This window comes from Cheilinus undulatus, linkage group 9 (assembly GCF_018320785.1).
Source record: "Cheilinus undulatus linkage group 9, ASM1832078v1, whole genome shotgun sequence".
In the NCBI taxonomy this organism is placed as follows: domain Eukaryota; kingdom Metazoa; phylum Chordata; class Actinopteri; order Labriformes; family Labridae; genus Cheilinus; species Cheilinus undulatus.
Genome location: NC_054873.1, coordinates 3,725,966 through 3,745,299, shown reverse-complemented (window position 1 = coordinate 3,745,299; position 19,334 = coordinate 3,725,966). Strand labels below are relative to the sequence as shown.

At 40.4% G+C, this 19,334-nt stretch overlaps 1 protein-coding gene across 1 annotated transcript; it reads left to right on the top strand.

Annotated features, from left to right (window-relative positions):
• The first annotated feature begins 9,236 nt into the window (after positions 1-9,236).
• On the top strand, positions 9,237-15,938 carry LOC121514709. The gene is made up of 4 exons (XM_041794941.1): positions 9,237-9,870; positions 9,963-10,043; positions 13,332-13,516; positions 13,721-15,938. The coding sequence occupies exons 1-4, from the start codon at positions 9,783-9,785 to the stop codon at positions 14,600-14,602; spliced, it is 1,236 nt and encodes a 411-aa protein (XP_041650875.1). The 5' UTR covers positions 9,237-9,782; the 3' UTR covers positions 14,603-15,938.
• The last annotated feature ends 3,396 nt before the right edge of the window (positions 15,939-19,334 follow it).

Sequence of the window (19,334 nt, the reverse complement as noted above, 5' to 3'; positions counted from 1 at the left end):
AATCCCAATTCTCCCCTTAACCCTCAATCTTAACCCTCAGTCTCAAAATGCGCGTTCCCACGAAGTGCGAGGGCTGTCCAAATTCTCCTGAGAGTTGAGGTGAGGGGCGAGTTTGAGGGCTTTATCTCCCTTAATTTTGAGATGTTCCCTTGGTATTGAGAGTTATCATTCAAAGGAAGATGGCGGCGAATGCGACAAAGAAATCGAGCTACAAATGTAAATTTCTTTGTTAATAGAGATCTAAAAATTAAGAAAACCAGTCCAATGTCTTAGTTAAATGTTATTTTATGGATTATTTGCTTTTTGTAGCGTAACATTTACTTTTATTTTTACCATTGTAAGCCAGTAACCGTGCCGTCGCGGACAAGCCTACGAGTTACAGCCGGTGTGTGGCGTTAGCTAAGGGCCGTGTTATACGGTGACTTTCAGCTGAATATGTCTGGGGTTGTGGTGTTTATACATGTTATTTGGTTGAATATTAACACGTTTTCGTTCATCTTCTTCTTCCTCTGAATCAACAGACTACACAGTTTCAGCACATTACTGCCCTCTACAGTCTGAAATCGTAACTGCGATTAAGGGGTGTTTCATTTCTAATGCCCCGTTTATATGACAACGTTTTGCTTCGTTTTCCATCTTTGTTTCCAAAAGGTTCCACACAACTTTTTCAAAACGATCTCTGTTCACACGAGACTGCAGGAAACACCAAAATCGATGTAGTATACATGCCAGGCCAGTAGATGGTGCTGTGATTTTCGTGCCTGCACCAGATTCTGGCTCGACCAATACACGAAGAGCATCTCTGCTGATCCAAGTGATGGTGAAGTAAATCAACACTTTGTTGGAGAAGTACAGTTAATTCACTAGAGTGAGGAGCACGAACAGTAAACTGGTGTCGGCCATCTTTGTTTTGGGCTTCCCATCCGCGCATGCGTTATAAGCCTGCTCACACATGGATATTTACTGCAGCTGCAGTGTGCATGTTTGTTTTCCAGAAAGTGCCGGGTTCCCTGTTTACACGGAGACGGAGACGGGGGTGTTTTGAAAAACTTCCACTCTGGAGCCCGTTTCCAAAAAGTTCCGTTTTCAGGCACCAAAACGCTGTTGCCGTGTAAACGGACAGCCAAGGCGCTACAAAAATTTTGTGTTTTCACTCAAAAATGTTGTCATGTAAACGGGGCATCAGTCATGAAATGGCCCTTACACTTGGTTTTGAGGGGCAAGTTAAGACTGAGGGTTGAGCTTCTGGGTAAGATTGAGGGTTAAGGGGAGAACTGGGATTCAGCCTTAGACCATACATGCCTAAAAGTTCTGCACAGTACTGTATAAAAGAGGGGCTGATTTTGTTAACAGCCATTCAATATGAGATTTTTTCAATGAATCATTTAAATTGAAAATGAACTTGAAATCAGTTATTAAATAACTAGAACACTGTTTATACACTGTTTTCAGTTTGTTTATTCTTCATTGAAATGATTTTTATTCTATTGTACTATACAGCATGTTTTAGGCCGTTTCTAGACCAGAGTCCTCAGTCCATTCAGACGTTTAATGTTGCATTCTGATGCCACAGACGTTTAAATCCATTTGTCTCTAATTTATCTACACTCAGCACCCCATAATGAAAAAATGAAAACAGAATTTTAGACATTTTTGTAAATGTATGATTTGTCTGCTGCTATCACCAGCAGCAGACTGAAGTTTGGAGCTCTGCGTTCACTCGTCTTTCCGTCCACAGATGACAGTTTAAAAAGTGACTCTGATCAATCAAGCTGAGTTCAGCAGCAGGTGTGACTTCCTGCTGCTTCAGGCCTCCAGAGATCAGACTTCATTAAACCGTCCCTGAACGCCACGCTACGACACAGAAGGAGGAAACGGATCAGGGAGCTTTCATTTCAACTCAGCGGGCACCTGGTGATGAAATCTGATCTCTGTCTACCTGGAGACTGAAAAACATAACAGGAACATCCCCTGGAAATACTCAAATACAGCATTTATCTAGAACAGTGATACTCAATGTGACGTGGCTCTTTCATGATTATTTGTGGCTCTTTAATGTCTTAATTTGAAATATTATTCCTCCAGAAAACCTTAAAAAGAGAAACTTTTCTGCCCTCTTTTTGACCATTTCTCACCAGTTTTCACCTATTTAAACTACCTTTTGCCATTAAACACCACTTTATCCTACTTATTTACCCATTTTGACAATTTTTTTTATAACTTTTTACCCATTTTTTGCCACTTATGACCCATTTTGGCCCCTTTTCACAATTTTTTCTCTCAATTTTCACCCATTTAAGCTCCTTAGTTATTAAAAACCACTTTTTCCCAGTTTTTGCCCATTTTAACCACTTCTTGTTGCCATTTTTATCCCATTTTGCCCCTTTTCACCATTTTTGTTGCCATTTTACATCCATTTAAACTACCTGTTACCATTAAATACCACTTATTTCCTCTTTTTTGGCCCATTTTTGCCATTTCTTTTGCCACTCTATCCCATTGTTTGCCTTTTTCACCTGATTTTGCCCATTTCATTTCATACCACCTTTTCCTATTTTTTGTCCATTTTTGCCACTCTTGACTGCCTTTTGCCATTTTTAGTCATTTTTTCACAAATTTTTTTGCCACATTTGGATCATTTTATGTCACCTTTAACTCATTTTTTGTCACTTCTCACCCATTTTTTATTACTTTCTGACCCTCTTCCACTCTTCCTCCCTGTTTTTACCCCTTTTTACCCATTTTTGTTGCTTTTTGACCATTTTTTCCACCTTTAACTTATTGTTATTGCACTTCAAACTGTTTTAGCTTCACCGCTTAGATTATGGCTCTTGAAAAAGTATTTCTCAATAATTTGGCTCTTGGTTGGTTGAGCAGAGTTGAGTAACAATGACATAGAATGACTGAAGTCCAGGACGCTGATACTGTTGTTCGATAATTTGCTGGACCTGTTCACATCCTAACCAATTTTAAAATGTGGGACAGCACAGACATAGGGACAGTTTTGACTGATTTTTGCCAGTATAATCCCCTAAAAGCAACACCAAATGGTTCATGTAGACTCTAAGACCACGCACCTGCAGTTTGTAGTCAGTGGAGAGATCCTGTGTGGAGATGGGACAAAGTTCTAAAAGGACAACCATCAACCATCGTGAACAGTCCAGCCACAAATTCTCTATTGGATTAAAGTCTGGGCTTTGACTCGGCCACTCCAGAACATTCCCCTCGTTGTCTTTAAACCAGAGGTCCTAAAATGGTGTGGCAAGGCACACTAGTGAGCCTTAAGGCAAGTCTAGGTGTGCATTTGGAGCTAGCATCCTGGCTAACAGTTACCTCATTAAGAGCTGGAAAGCATGGCCAGCTACTTTTGGGTTGAAATAGGTGTTGAAATTATTGATTCATGCTATTTTTTAACCACGTTAACCAGTTTTACTACACATTTTTGCCACTTCTTTTGACAACTTAAACCATTTTGCTTTTTTCTTTTTTTAAGCATTTTTGCCTATTCTTATTACAACTTTTGACCCATTTTTGCTACTTTTAAAAACTTTTTGCCACATTTAACCCATTTTTGCTACCGTTTTCCCACTTTTCACCCTATTTTTGATTGTTTGGCCATGTTTGCCATTTTTTCCCATCACCTTTAACCCCTGTTTACCACCTTTTAGCAATGTTAACCTTTTTTTTGTCACTTTTCTGTACCTTCTGATCTATTTTGCCACCATTGCCACCTTTTTGCCAATTTTTGCCCACTTTTGTCTTTGTTTGACCACTTTTTTGCCCAACTTTTCCCTATTTTATTACTTTTAACCCATTTTTAACCACCTTTTTTACAACATTTAATCCTTTAAGGCCATTTGAAACCCATTTTTGACACTATTTTGCCAATTTGAACTCATTTTTTTGGCCACTTTTTTTTTTTTTTTTTTTTTTTTTTACCAATTTTTGTCCATTTCTGACTTTGTTTTGTCACTTTTTGCCCAATTTTGCCATCTTCATGATCCTCCAGTTGGCTGGGCTCCAGAAAGCTGCCACCTTGCCTGTAACATTATTTTAAAAAGTCTATTTTGTACCGATTTTAAATATGGTGCGCTCTGAGATTTTGGCTTAACCTTAGATGTGCCTTGGGTGAAAAAAGTTTGACAGCCGCTGCTTTAAACCATTTAAATGGTTAAATCTATCTGTCATATTCCTGTATTTCATTCATTTTGTCCTCTACCTTTACAAGTCTTTCAGGGCCGGCTGCTGAGAAGCATCCCCACAGCATGATGCTGCCACCACCGTGCTTCACAGCAGGGATGGTGTGTTTGGGCGATTTTGGTCTCATTAGACCAAATAAATCTGTTTCCATTTTGACATTTAAAAGGTTTTTGTTTTATGGTTTTTGGTCCAAAAGGCTTATTGTATTGACCATGATTGATTTATAAAATCAATAAAAGGGTAAAACATCCAGGACTGCATATCAAATGTGTTTCTATCAGCCATCATTATAAAAACAGCTAAACTGGTGTAATGATAATGCATTTGTCAGTAAAAATACCAAAGAATCTGCATGTCCTCTGATTACCTTCAATCACATCACGGCAGACGATGGTCAGCCCTCTCCATCGCTCATATCTGCTGTGAATTTCCCCGCCTGGCTATTGACAAAAGCAGCCTGATCCACTCACACTTCATTAAGGAGAGCAGTGACATCAGCAGGTCGGTGGGTTACCAGGAGACCTGAAGAGAGGCGCAGCCATCCAATTAAACACAAGAAGAAGAAGAAAAACACGAGCTCAAGACCAGCGAGCGGACCATTGTTGCCAGACAGAGCTGCTGCTGCTTCATTCTTCAGACGTGCTGATAAAGGAGCTGAAAACCACACACACAGACGCTCACAGGTAAGCCATGAAAGAGGAGGATTATGGGACAGTTGTGCTGCTTTTATACCTCACAATATTAGTAAAAACATTTTAAATCTGGACCATTTCAATCAATTTTGCATGAATTGTGTTTGAACTAACACATATACTGTTAAGTCTAATATTATTAGGTTTTATAATTCTAATGTTGTTAACATGATGCCTTGAACCTCTTTAACCCTTTTATGTCTTAATAATCTATATAAATCCATGGTCCAACAGGTAAAACATCACCTGCCAGCAGTGTTTAACCATCACTACCACCCACATTGTGTATTAACAGCAACATTTGATAAGAATAGAATAAAATAATGACTCTTTAAAAAAAAAACTCCTGAATGTCAAAGTGAAAACAGAGTTATTCAAAGTAATCTCAGTTCAATAAACATCTATAATGTAAAATAAGTGGCTGCTTTAATATTTACCACCTTCAAAGTGACTGACCTAATCCAACAGTGGTCCAGCTAAGTGGTGCTAGTAATCTCACAGTTAGTGAAATGAGGATCACCTGAGTGCAGTGAATGTGTCTCAGTGATTGTAGAATGAAGACACCTGTGTCTGGAAGGTCCAGTCACTGGTTGATCAGTATTCCTGGCAACCATTGCACCATGAAGACTAAAGAACACTCCAAGCAACTCAGAGAAAAGATTATTGAAAAGTCTAAGTCAGGGGATGGATACAAAAAAATTCCCAAGGCTCTGAACATCCCCCAGAGTTCAGTTAAACCCATCATGAAGGAGTATGGCACATGTAGATCAGACCGTCCTCACAAACTGAGTGAGCGTGCAAGAAGGAGACTAGAGAGAGACGCCACCAAGACACCTGACTACTCAGAAGGAGTTCCAGGGCTCGACAGTGCGAGCGTTTCACTCACATTTGTGCCTAAAAATAGGTGTGTGTGAACTGTGAAAAATATTTAGGGGCACATGTGTGCATTAAAAAATCAGCCGAAGGAGAAATCCATGAAGGAGAGACGCCTCGCTTGGCATCTGTGTAGCCATAGCAACACGTCGTCGACTGTGCTCATTTATTCATCTTATGTTAAGAACAACATGCTGGACATCTCACCGTCTCACTGGCTGCTCAGAATGCTTCAGTGCAAGAGCAGAAACCCCAAGACAGTGTACTTCTGTTTAATCAGTGTTTATGTGGAACAAAAAAAAAACAGTGGAAGGAGCTGGATTTACCCGTTTCGTCTTCTTCTACACCGGCTTTTCTTCTTGGTCACCGTTTGTTTGTCATGACAGCACCCCTAACGGGCAGAGGTTGCAGGTGTTCAGATGGTTTGGTCCGTTTGGCCAAGAGCAGTGTGAATGCAAACCAAACCATTCAGAAAAGGACTGAGTCCCCCGGACCATCCAAAACACGCAAAAATAAAAAAAACAATTAGTCACTTAGACCGACTCAGATTGAAGTTGCCATATTTAAAGTAAATTTAAAGTACCAAAATGAAGTAACATTAAAGTCAAGATTAAATTACAATACTTTTTCAAAACTTGATGATTTTACCTTTCTGTACATTTTGTATACAAATTCATTAAATCATTTTACTTGTAAATGTCTATTTGCATCTTGTTTATTATGGAAAACACATTATTTGATCAATTTTCATTGTGCCCCTAAATTTCTTTATGTGCTCCTAACTTTTTCAACTTAGGAGCACATGTGGGAAAAAAGTTAGCATCAAGCCCTGAGTCCCAATCTTCAGCAGCTGAGATGGGACAGACTCTGCAGACAACAACTGTTGGCCGGGTTCTTCACCAGTCAGAGCTTTATGGGAGAGTGGCAAAGAGAAAGACACTGCTGGAGAAAACTCAGATTCAATCTGGACTAGAGTTCACCTAAAGGACTGTGGGAGACTCCATGGTCAAGAGGAAGTTCTTTGGTCTGATGAGACCAAAATGATACTTAACAGCACATCACCACAAACACACCGTCCACTGGAAAGCACTGTGGTGGCAGCATCATGCTGTGGGGATGCTTCTTTGCAGCCAACTCTGGAAGACTTGTAAAGGTAGAGGGTAAAATGAATGCAGCAAAATATAGAGAGGACAGTTTTATTCAGTCTGACTGAGAACTACGGCTTAGGAGAACATTAATTTTTCCAGTAAGACAATGAGCCGAAGCATACAGAGAAAGCTACACAGAAACCGTTTAAAGTCAACAAGGAGAATGTTTGGAGTGGCCGAGTCAAAACTAAAACCTCAATTCAACAGAGAATTTGTGGCTGGATTTGAAAAGGGCTGTTCATGCCCTTGCAGCCAAATGTGCAGCTACTAAAAACTGACTTGAAGGTGGGGAATATTTGGGCAGTCACTTGTTTTACTTATTTTTATTGAACTGACATTACTTTGTTGACATCTGTTTTTACTTTGATATTCAAGTTTTTTTTTTAAATTTCAAATGCCAAATTATGATAACCTTTATTGATTTATAAAACCAATGAATGTTAAACATCCAACGGGGTGAATAGTTTTGTAGGCACTGTAAAGGAAGGATGGAAATAGTTATTGTAATATATATATATTTTATTCAAATTTAAGGTAGTTCAGAACAAATTAAATTTACATTTTCCAAGACAGTCTGTCTGCAGACTGTGTATTTCAGATGGCCTCTCTGCAGACTGTCAGGATGGAAGTGATGTATTCCCAGTTACACTGTTGTTTTCCATTAGCAAAGATAACCGTTAAATTATCTCGTATCATTACCGATTTACCACCGGCTGTCAGTGCTGTTATTTTATACTGGCTCTAGGTTTAGGCTGTAAGCTTTAGTAATCACCTGTGCATCACTTTTGTCATATTTCCATTCACTTTTGGCGCTGTTTGAGGATTAATGGTGGATAGCGTAAGTTATTTTAGCTGTAAGCCTGTTTAGAGACAATTAGACATGAGAGGCAGCACTGTAAGAAACACTGGTTTAACAAAGCTTTTCATTGATTGGTTCAATAAAGTGAAAACTATGGCAAGCGGTTTTAACATTTAAAAACTAAGTTTGACTCTCCGGAATTAACATTGTAGATACCAACAATGTCTTTCTGACTAGTCGTGATTACATTTTGAATAGTCGAAATTTTAATTCAAGATATCTGTAACTCAATCTTGCCTAGTCAAAAAGAACATTTCAGATACCCGCAAATACATTCTGCCTATCCACAACTGTCATTTCAGATATCTACGTCATTTTGACTAGGTGAAATGACGTCACTTTTGCCATTCATGTGTATGAAGTTTCTCATTACAGATATCTACAACGTCATTTTGGATATCCACAATGTGAATCACGGATATCTGCAAATGACCAGTAGATATCTGTAATTCCAGTTCGATATCTCTAATTACATTTTGACTAGTCATAATTCCATTTACAGATATCTACAATGTCATTTCAACTAGTCAGAACTTAATTTAAGATATTTGAAAAGTGACATGTAGATATCTTGTATCGTATAGAATTTAGGTGAATTAAAGATATCTGTAATTCTTATTCTGCCTAGTCAAAATGTAATTAGAGATATCTTGAATTGGAATTACAGATATCTACTAGTCATATGCAGATATCCATAATTTACAGTGTGGATATCCGAAATGACGTTGTAGATATCTGTAATGAGAGACCCCATATGACCCCACATGAATGGCAAAAGTGATGTCATTTCGCCTGGTCAAAATGACGTCGCAGATATCTGAAATGACAATTGTGGATAGGCAGAGAGTATCTGTGGATATCTGAAATGTTCTTTTTCACTAAGCAAAAATGAATTAATTAACTTGTTTGTAGGGTTTAGTCTGGACTTTATACCATAACTTAAGACAGAACTTATGCATAGCTGGTACAACAGGCTGCAGAGCACTGCTATATTACATAAATTGGGTTGAAACTGGTTGGTAGAAGTTCTGCCTGCTTGTATAGAAGGGAAATAAGCTGTAAAGGCCAATACCATTTTGTATCCTTAAGCTGAAAAGACAGGAATTTACCATGGTGTTCTATGAGTACTGACTCGCCTTTGGAGCAAGCCTCTAGTGGCCAAACAAAGAACTCCAGTTATTTAGCACATCCCCGCTGACTTCATCTTTGAGGACTGTTGGTTTTCTTTTCCCAGGGTTTAGCCTTTCAGGCAGTTTTCCTCTCATTACGTGTAAAAGCGTATTTCTTTCGCCTGAATCTAACTTCTTAACTTACACTCGACATAATCTGATTTAATAAAGAATCTAAACAATTTTATGATGAGTGTAGCCCGTAGTGAGAGGTTCCATTAACCTGGAAGAGCACACTGAGGGAATAATTGGCCCACTCTCTCACTGCATCGACTCAGCACGACAGGAGGTCTGGCTCACGGTTGTGATGATGCTGCTGGGCTGGTGAAGCTGTGTGGTAGCCAGCCAGCTAGCTAGTCACTTTAACTTCATATTTATGGTCCTGTTTGTGGTGTTGGGAGCGACGTTAGACTGCTGACGAGCCCACGGTGCAGCAGTAGTTGGTGTTAAAACAGGACGAGCGGCTGGACCTATAGAGAAGCAGTGGGCAGTGAAGCTAACTAGCAACGGTTATCTCTCTCATTACAGTATTTTTAACCGTCAACGCCAACCTTTTCTGGCGTCATGTTTGGTCTGATACACGGTGTAGATGGTTTATTTTTCTGTGGTTTAACTTTGTCACTCGGGGCAGTAATAACAGACTGTAGGAGCCTCCACAGAATGACTCACACTCAGTGAGCTAGCTGGGTTAGCCTGCCGTTAGCGGCTAATCGAGCCGCTAGCTGCAGCGTCGGTCCACGCCGCCGCTGAGGTGATGTCTGTCCGATGGAGCTGAAGTGTTGCTCGGCTTGCCAAAGATGACGGAGCCGGTTTGTGTGCCTCTGCCAGCAGGAGGCGGACCATGGAGGCCGAGGAAGAGTGGAACAAAGACCCGAGTGCACACAGACTACTGGATAAAAAGGTGCCCTGTAAGCGCAATGGAAGGATTGGTAAGATTTTCATGTCTTTATTTAAATGTTTAAGATTAACATGACCTATCAAAGTTGACTTCAAGGTGAGCTCTCTCTCTCTCTCTCTGCAGGTATAGTGAGAACTCTCCACAGCCTGTTGAAAACCCACAACACTCTGCAGATTCAGTCCATCACCCGATCAGAATGTGCTGGTAGGTCAAATCCTCCATCAGATAGAAACAAGGGATTCCCAGCTCCTAATAAACATTATCAGCTAGTTATTTTGATAATATTTAGAGTTAGACACACACAGATGGTTACTGTGAGTTACAGACAAACCAGTTAACCAGAGGGGAAAGTAACCAATTACATTTACTCAGATTACTGTAATTAAGTAGGTTTGCTTTGGGGGCTACTTGGCCTTTTTTGAGTAAATCAGTCTTAACCAGAGAAACAGTACTTTTACTTGAGGACAATGAAGATTTACATTCTCATGTTGTTATTGTCAATAAGGAGAGATCACATTTTACTGTACAACTCCTTTGTAGATGCTAATACTGGGCAAATGACTTAATTTTGAATCAAATCGCACTATGTCCTATAGCCGGGGACATCAAGTACATTTGCACAAGGGCCAGATCAGTCTCAACAGAAACTCTTGGGGTCAGACTTTCAAACCCACAAAGAATAAATAAGTATTTTGGTTTACCCATTTTTGCTACTCTTTAACCCCCTTTCACCACTTTATCTTGTCATTTTTACAGCACTTCTGCCAACCTTAACCCTTTTTAAATATCTACTCATTATGACAGTGAATTTCAGTAAAAACAGACCTAAGATTAAGTCATTCCCAAACTATTTCAACGTTTATGTTTTTTGGGGTTGATTTAACAGCTGCAGACATTTAAAGCCAAGAGATAGGCTACTCTTAAAACCGTAACCTCATCTTTTCCTCCTTTTCTGAATTAAATGATCTTTTGGGGGCCAGACAGGAAGCTTTTGGGGGCCTGGTGTGGCCCTCGGCCGCCAGTTGATGATCAGTGTCCTGCAGCCATTTTTAAATCACAGTAGCTGCAATGCCTCTTTGAAATGAAACATGAGTAAAAACACAGTTAATACAATTTTTGCAGCAGAGATGTTTTGCTCTGTGCATCAGGCAAACATTGACGCATCCATTTTCTCTAGAATAGTTTGCAAAAAATACTACTTTTATTGTTTTTGTAAATGTTTTACTAATTTAAAAATTGCAAAATTACCTAAAAATGCTCATTCCTGTCAGTACAGCAATTCACATTGCATCTGTAACAGGAGTCAAAACATCAAAGTGATTAAATACTGAAGAAGAGGAACTTAGGGAATAATCACATGTCAAATCGCATATGCGTTATTGGGGAAAAAATTGCAATTAGATTATTTTTCTGAATTATTCAGCCCTAGTAACTACTCAGTACTTGAAGTAAACTTTAAATTAAATATTTTTTACTTTTCCATGATTGAATTTATAGACTTTCTCCACCCCTGCAGCTAACCTGTGAACACATACATTTTCCATTTCTTCTGTCCATTAAACAGGGCTTTAATTCAGTGTACAGGTTAGTATTGCAGGACTTGAAGATCATGTGCAATTGCAATTATACTGTACAACATTGCAATTGCAGTACAATCCATAAATGGTATAATGAGTCTACTTGCTTGTTTTGCAAGGAAAAAAATAGTGAGTTATGGTAGTTTTGAACTTTTTTTCTTGACTCAGAATGTACAAATATTAAGTAGTATAAAAAATACAAACCTTAAGTTATTATATTTCTCCTTTCATAATAACTTCATGCTTTCCAAAATGTATTTTGAAAATAAATATATTTCTACAAAGGGCAAAATAGGAGCTATTCTAAAATTAAAGCCTTTTCTGTTGGCGTTGTAACCTGTCAGGTACTGCCTGTGCTTATATTAATTGCGCAGCACTTTACAGGCGCATCTAAAAAACAGAATATCATAAAAAGTTATTTTTTTTCCTTTAATTAAATCCAAGAAGTTAAACTTGCATACAGTTGTGTGCATGATCTTAAGGCATGTAGGGTACTAAGGATTAGGGATGAACAATTTGCAAAAATAATCTAATTGCGATTTTTTTCCCCCAAATATTGCGATTTAATATTCAATTATTCTTGGGTTGATCTTTTGTATTTTTAGACAAATTCAAGCAATGAATAATAAGACCATGTGTATTGAAAAGAAAATTAAAATTTCTGAAGGAATTAACTCATAGTAGCATGAATCTGAATACAGGGGTGCAACAAGCTTTAAGCTATAAAGGAGGTGGCTGGGGGCTGCCAGCTGATCACAGCTGGGGTCTGACTTTGGTGAAGTAACGCTAGGCTTCATCAGTTTTGGGAGAATGAGATAACTATTATGGATCGTATTGCAAATGTGATGACATTTGCTTTGTTTAAGGGCATTATTGTTTTTATGTCCCTCATTTTGATTAAGAAAAACATACATGAAACACAAAAAGGAGCATTTTTGTAAACCATTATTTAAAAATTGACACTTGAATGTTTGCACAATGTACATAAAATCTCTGCCGCTGCAAAAAAAATGATTTATTAAACTGGTATTTTGATACATTTCAAGATAAAGAAATATCGCAACTTCTGTGATTTGAAAATTGCAACAGGCAATCTAATTTATGATTGATTACCCACTCCTACTAAGGATTCACAGCAGGGCCTGACACACCATGACCCAGGTCTGGACCACTCTGGCCAGAGTCAAGCTCGACACATGCCAACACACATTTGTGTCACTCAGGCCTGACGGCATTTTGTTTATCCTGACCTTTTCACACTGAGTAAAACACCTGGAGACTGCCAGTGGTTTTTGGGGGCTTGTGGCAACCCTACTACCTTCCTGGTCAGTACTTTAGGCTGTGCTTACTCCTCATACCCACCTCTTACTCCGCCCTAAAGGTGTGGAATTTATTATTTTTTAAACGGATTATTTTAACAGCTGAGTGCTGCTATCAGAGCAACCTGGGCCTTTCAACACCCCAGCAGGACCACAGACTGATTGTCTTCATGACATGTTGTACTGATATAGTAATTCATGCTAAAGGAGCCATGACCAAGTTTTGAGTGCATGAATGATAAGAATTGTCTGAAAGATCAACATTCCTTTATTATAAATCCATTTTTATTGGCGTTTTGTAATGTTCCAGTAATTTGAGATGGTGGACCCTTGATTTTCTAAACTGGGAGCTGTTACCATCAAGATTAAATTAAAAAGAATCCTCAATGATTTCACTTTAAGTGTGATGAACCTAGAGTATATATAAGTTTAACTTTATGTTTTAAATTACCGGAAAAACTGACCCTTTTCATGATATTCTAATTTTTGAGATGCTTCTATTTATCCTTAGAGCTTTGGTAGGTTACTCAGTTAGAGGGTAAGTCGTCTTTTTCATTAGGTTTTTGATATTAAACATATTCCCCTCTGTTCCTCAGGCTCTTGTCCAAATCTCATGATGAGTAGAAGCGAGCATCCAGATGCGAGGCCCGTCCCTGTGGCCCTCACTCCCCAGCTCCCCCCCAGAGCTCACCGGCCCCTCTGCATGTCGATCTCCTCTGACAGCAGCGGACGCTTCAAGGCTCTGGAGACGCAGGAATGGAAGAACAATCTCAAAGCTCAGGTACGTCCAAACACAGATACCTGCTGCTGAGCTTCTGCTCCTTCTGTCCACTGCAGGAGCTCCAGCAAAGTTTACAGAAAGATTTCAGCCTTTATACCTGCAACAGTACATGTTAGGGTAGCATTTACTGTGACCTGTGGTTTGATGTTAGTAACTGGACTTAGGATCATCACAGCTTTTATCTCGTCTGTGTTTTTGTTGCAGATGGAGCAGGCCCACAGTGCAGGAGCCGCCAGCAGCACCGGTTCTCTGGAGCGAGCGTCTCTGTTCTGCGCTTCAGCATCCACCACGGCGTCCAGCTCCGGCCTGTCCAGCCCGGTGGAGATCCTCAACAAAAGCAAATCCTCCAGCCGCTTCTCTCTCTTCTCTCCGCCCTGGAACAGCAGCTCCGAGTCCGACTCCAACCCCCCGTCTCGCTCGGGCTCAAAGAAGCTGCGGAACTACAGCCGGAGAGCTGCCACGGGGCCAGCTGGTGCCAGGGGCCCCGACACACCTGAGCCCAAACCCAGCGGCCCCGAACACTTCCAGTACTCTGAGCCCGTCATCTCCAAGGTGACGGACTACATCTATGTGGGTAACCTGAACGCAGCGTACAACGGGCGCACGCTGTGCCGCAACAACATCGACAGCATCATCGACATGAGCAACGTGCTAGGGGAGCCGGGCCCCAGCCTCAGCCTCATCCCGTGCACCTGCTCTCGGGGGGCCCGCCACAGCTGGTCCCGCCTCAAGGTGGACATTGGAGACGTCCCGGACGCTCTGGGGGAGGGACCGGCTCTGAAGCAGCGCTGCTTCGAGGACATCAACGAGTGCATCGACGCCTCCACAGGAAAGAGGAAGCGCGTCCTGGTCCACTGTCGTGACGGCTTCTCTCTGGCGCCAACGTGCATCATCCAGTACCTGATGGTGAAACAAAACATGAGGCTCATCGCCGCCTACGAGCTGCTGAGGGCCAAATACCCGGTCAACATCAGGGAGTGCCACCAGAACGTGCTGGTGAGCCTGGAGAGGGCACTACGGCCTGGAGGGAACGTCGACCCTGAGTGCTTCAAACAGGCCATCTCACGCAAAGTGGCGTGGACCTGACTTGACCTCCCATCAGGCTCTGCTGCTCTTTCCCTCTCCTGTCGTGTAGAATATTCCCCTAAAGGGCAGCTGTACTCTCCTGTGGACTCACCTGGATATTCTTACCTTCAGTTCAGTGGTTGTGAAGATTTTAGATTTGATGTTTTTCCTCTTCAGACCTGTAAATGTGACCTGGCTGTAACGCCCCCTTATCAAACAGGAGACGCAATAGACCTTACTGTAGTGTAAACAGCTTCTCGGTATAACGGTGTTGTAGTGTCGGCTGTATAGTTGATATATCCTGCTTCAGTTCTGTGCCATGCCGTCGTGGTGTTGGTGTTTTTTTTATCAGGGGAATTTCTTAACGGGAGATCTCAGGAGATTATTGATGTCAGTCCAACACACGGTGGGAAATTACTCATTAGATCAGTTTGTGCTCAGTTCTTACTGGATCTAAAATGCATCTTTATCAGCTGCGAGTTTAGCAAATGCAGCTGAGAAAGCTTTCAGAAATGTTGAGAAAATCACAGGTTCTGCCGTCATATCGTGTGCTGATGCATAATAACAAATGTTCAGAGAAAGTGCATGCTCTTTCACACTAAACAAGCTTTAAACCTTCAAGTAAGACAAAACTGTCAACACAAGGTGAAGAAACATCACAAAAAACATGCAACATGGAAAATACTTATTTTTCTTTTTCTGACGAGTAATTCTGGTGCCAACTCACGAGCGTGATGATGTTGAGATAAAGTTTGGGGGCTTTTCGCCTGTATTTGGAGAGGACAGGACATTTGATAGTGTATGAAATCAGGGAGAGTGCAGGCTGGACTCAACCCTGGCTTGACAGACTAGCTTGTGAACACGGGACATGGCGTTAATACTTGCCCAGGGTAATGAAGTTTAATCGTTCACATCCCTAGTGCACATTAAGCTGCATCTATTGCTGGCCTTACACCAGAGGACTTTGCTGAAACTTTAAAAGACTTTAAAAAGACAAACATCTGAGACCTTCTCACATCTAAAGACAATCTGTCAGCAAGTCTGTGAGTTTTTAGTCACAGAGTAAGATTTTGCAAAGACTAGGAGTCACTAACTACAAGACTAGAATGAGTTTCCCTTTGAGATAATTTCCCATCATTTATCCGGTGGAAATTCACAAAAACAACTTTAACAGTAGTGAGGGAAGCAGAGAAGGAGATGGAGATCGCTACGAGTCCTATAATCGCATAGTCTCTATTAAAACTAGAATGGCCGTCTGAGGCGGCAGACCCACGCCTAAGCAGCGCCACCGAGGAAGTTACGCTCCCATTGATTACTATGGTGTTCAAGATTTCGAAGTACAAGAAAAACCGAACGGGTGCGCGGATCATTACCAAAATCTAATCGATTCTTCCCTGTCACTATCCCAATATTCCCTGAAAGTTTGGTGAAGATCCGACTTTCCGTTCTCGAGTTATCTTGTACACACACAAACAAAGAAACAAACAAAGATACGGAACCCTTTATATAACCCGCTGCCGATTTCATCGGCGTGGGTAATAATTTACATAAAGTAGAAATGAAAGGAAAGTTTAAACTGAAGCAACTTTGCAAGTACCCACAATAACAGAAGAACTTTCCCAGTCACACTTAAGAATAAAAGCACACCGTATGAAAACATGGGCTGTCTCACCATAGAAACAAACTGATCGGGCTTTTACTTTGAAAAACCAAATGGAGGTTTACTGCATCTGTCACTGTCAGTCTGGCATGACGGGATATGCAGACGGTGATGCAGAGATCTGACTGCAGCTCTCTGCAGAAAAGTTTCTCAATCTCTTGATTTATGAGTGGACATTCACCGGCTTCAGACTGAATTACGCTTCATGCTCTGCTTTAACAGGCTAATGCACAACATTGTCTCCCATGCACAGATGATGTTAGCGTCATTGAAAACACAATTTGCATAAGATCAGACTAAAGACGTACAACAGTATCAAACATGTCTGATATTTTCGTAATGCTGAGACTGAAGAAAGACTACCTTGAAACTGCTCTAATCGAGTTTTATGACCACCTTAGACCTAACGGCTGAGATCACGGGAGCGTGCTGCAGCTTTAGCAAGAGTCGTGATTTTACTCCAACCTTGGAATTTTGTCTGCGACTTAAAGATCGCTTGAAAAGTCCTTCAGTGTAAGGCAAGCTTGCTTGGCCTGCAGCTATGTGGTCATATGTTGTAGATCTGAGGATTAACTATGAACTATGAACTTTGAACCCCAGAAGCAGCAATCATTGATGCTCGTCTGCCAAATTCATTTTATAATGTGATTCTGCAGCTTGTGGTCCACTTTCTCAGCTCTGACGGTGCTGTTTTTAGACCTCATCAAGCAGCTCTTTTTGAAAGAAAAACTCTTAAAACCCTCCATGTACTACCTGCTTGGTATAATAGAGCATTTAGAAGTTGTATGATTGAAGAATGGCTACTTCTATGATTTATCTTGCATTAATGTGCAAAGATTAAATGCAAAATAGCTCTAAGTAGAACAATTTTACTTTACATTTATACCTGAACGTTAAAAATGTTTCTTAGTTCCATATTTTTTTTTCTTTCTGCTGCTGAGCCGAGATTCTGCTTGACATTTGGCGACGCTTCTATATTTGTGAAACCAAATTTAATTTAAAAACGAAAACTGAGCCTTCACTAAAGATGCATTTTAGAAACACTACCAGTGTGAGGTTTGAGCTGGCACTTGTTCCGTTCCGCTTTGACAGAACCTGCAAATAACCAATGGAGAGAGTAACTTGCCACCTTTCTGTTTGGAGCTTCGTTTTTCTTCCTAAAAATCTAATTTGCTGGTTGCTCGGATGTTATAGTAAATCAGCGTTGATCTGCAACGCTGATGAACACAAAGGTGTAACTCTGCTGCTTCTTACCACGAAGACTGGAGGACATGGATGTGACTCACCTTCGTTGGATGGTTCACCACTCACTGACTGGATTATACTGGATTATATTACCATTAGACGTTTGAGGGAACTTTGCACACAAATGTGATAAATCTGCTTCTCTGCTTTGTGACCTTTTCAGCCTCTTTCTTTATTTGGTGTGCTTTTTTCCAAGGTCATACTTGATGGAGGATGAACGGCCCAACCTGTCCTCTGTGAGGAAGACTGTAGTCCAATTTTTGAGCCACAGTTTGTTCAGTTTAACGTCTTCAGTGGTGCTCGGGCTGTGGCTTTGTGAACTTGAACTTTAGTGATAGCAGTGAAGCTGGCTGAAGTGAATCTGTGGATTATCAGTATTAGTGTGTCTGTGCCACTGAGCTGCCATTCAGGGTTTACACTGCAAAGAGGTGATTTTGCACTACTCACAGGGTTGTCTGAATGCAAATTGTTTTTTTATTATCATAGTGTGTTATTGTTTTTTTTCTTTTGCATTGTGGTTTATAATACTTAACCTTTTTAAGAGAGACATGCCTATCAGCTGTGAATATGATGGGAAAGTTGTCATGTTTACATGCCTACATAGCTAGCCTCTTAATTGTGGCTAACTCACCCTCATTTATTCTTAAAGACCCTGTAAAGTGAAATCAAGTTTTTCGTCTTAACACTCTAGAAATGTTGGAATCTGGTTGTTGTAAACGTGAAAACACTGAGATCTACATGTGACTGAATTCTGGATTTAGACTGTTAAAAAGTTTTTCACCTCTTTCCTGGCTGGGTTTAATTTGGGTGGGGCCAATATGTGGGCTTGTGATGTCACAAATCTATCAGCCACAGTGGTCTATAGATCATTTAAAGCAGAGGTTCTCAACTGGTGGCTGGGGACCCAAAAGTGGGTTGTGAAGATGTGTCCAGTGGATCACGACCAGTGTCTGAAATGTTTGAGAAGTACTGCAGTCCTTAGTGGACATGCATCCATACATGCTATTTTCATAAATCATAATAATGGGGAAATGTAAATGTTTTCTCTATTTCATCTAATTTGTCTCCTTTTTTTGCAAAAACAACTTTGCATCTCCCTTGATAATGGTGTATTTTTTGAAGTTTTTTGTTTTAATTAAGAAAATACAACAGTTCATGGGGAAATGAGGTGTAAAACATGTTTTTATGTCATTTTCTGCAGTCATATATTTTGTTCTATTCAGTATTCAAACTGCAAAATTATTTATTTTGGGTTACGATTTGTCATTGAAGAAACTGGTGGGTCCTGAGGCTAGAACCACTGATTTAAAGCATCATAACAGAGATTTGAGCCTGAAAACGGACTTTGTCTCTTCTTCTAAGGTCAACAAATGGTCAAGAGGCTGATGGTCTGAGTGCTGTCCTCTATTTAGATTGTAGGATTTTTAAAATTTGAGCAGATTCTATTTCTCTTGAGTGGGCGTGGCTTCAGCTCATTCATCAGGCATGCCCACACCATCCTGGAGCAGATTTTACTGCCTCAATTTTCATGATTTTGAAGCTTAATTTTAGAAACTTAGAGATGCTCTATTTGACAGAAATTTGACCTGGGGGTTCATAACACAGTGACCTGTCATACAACAAACCTTAATACAGATTAATTTTCACTTTACAGGGTCTTTAATGCAAGCTGCTTCACAGCACATGGCACACAGGGATACCCAGAAATGAGTGAAGAGGCTAGCAGTGACTCTTTTAACTGCTTTTCTCCCTCATTTTTGTCATAAACATGCATCTATGGGAAACGGTGAAATACTACTTAGCAAATAAACCTTGAATGGTCAAAAATGTGCTAAAAAGATTAATTGA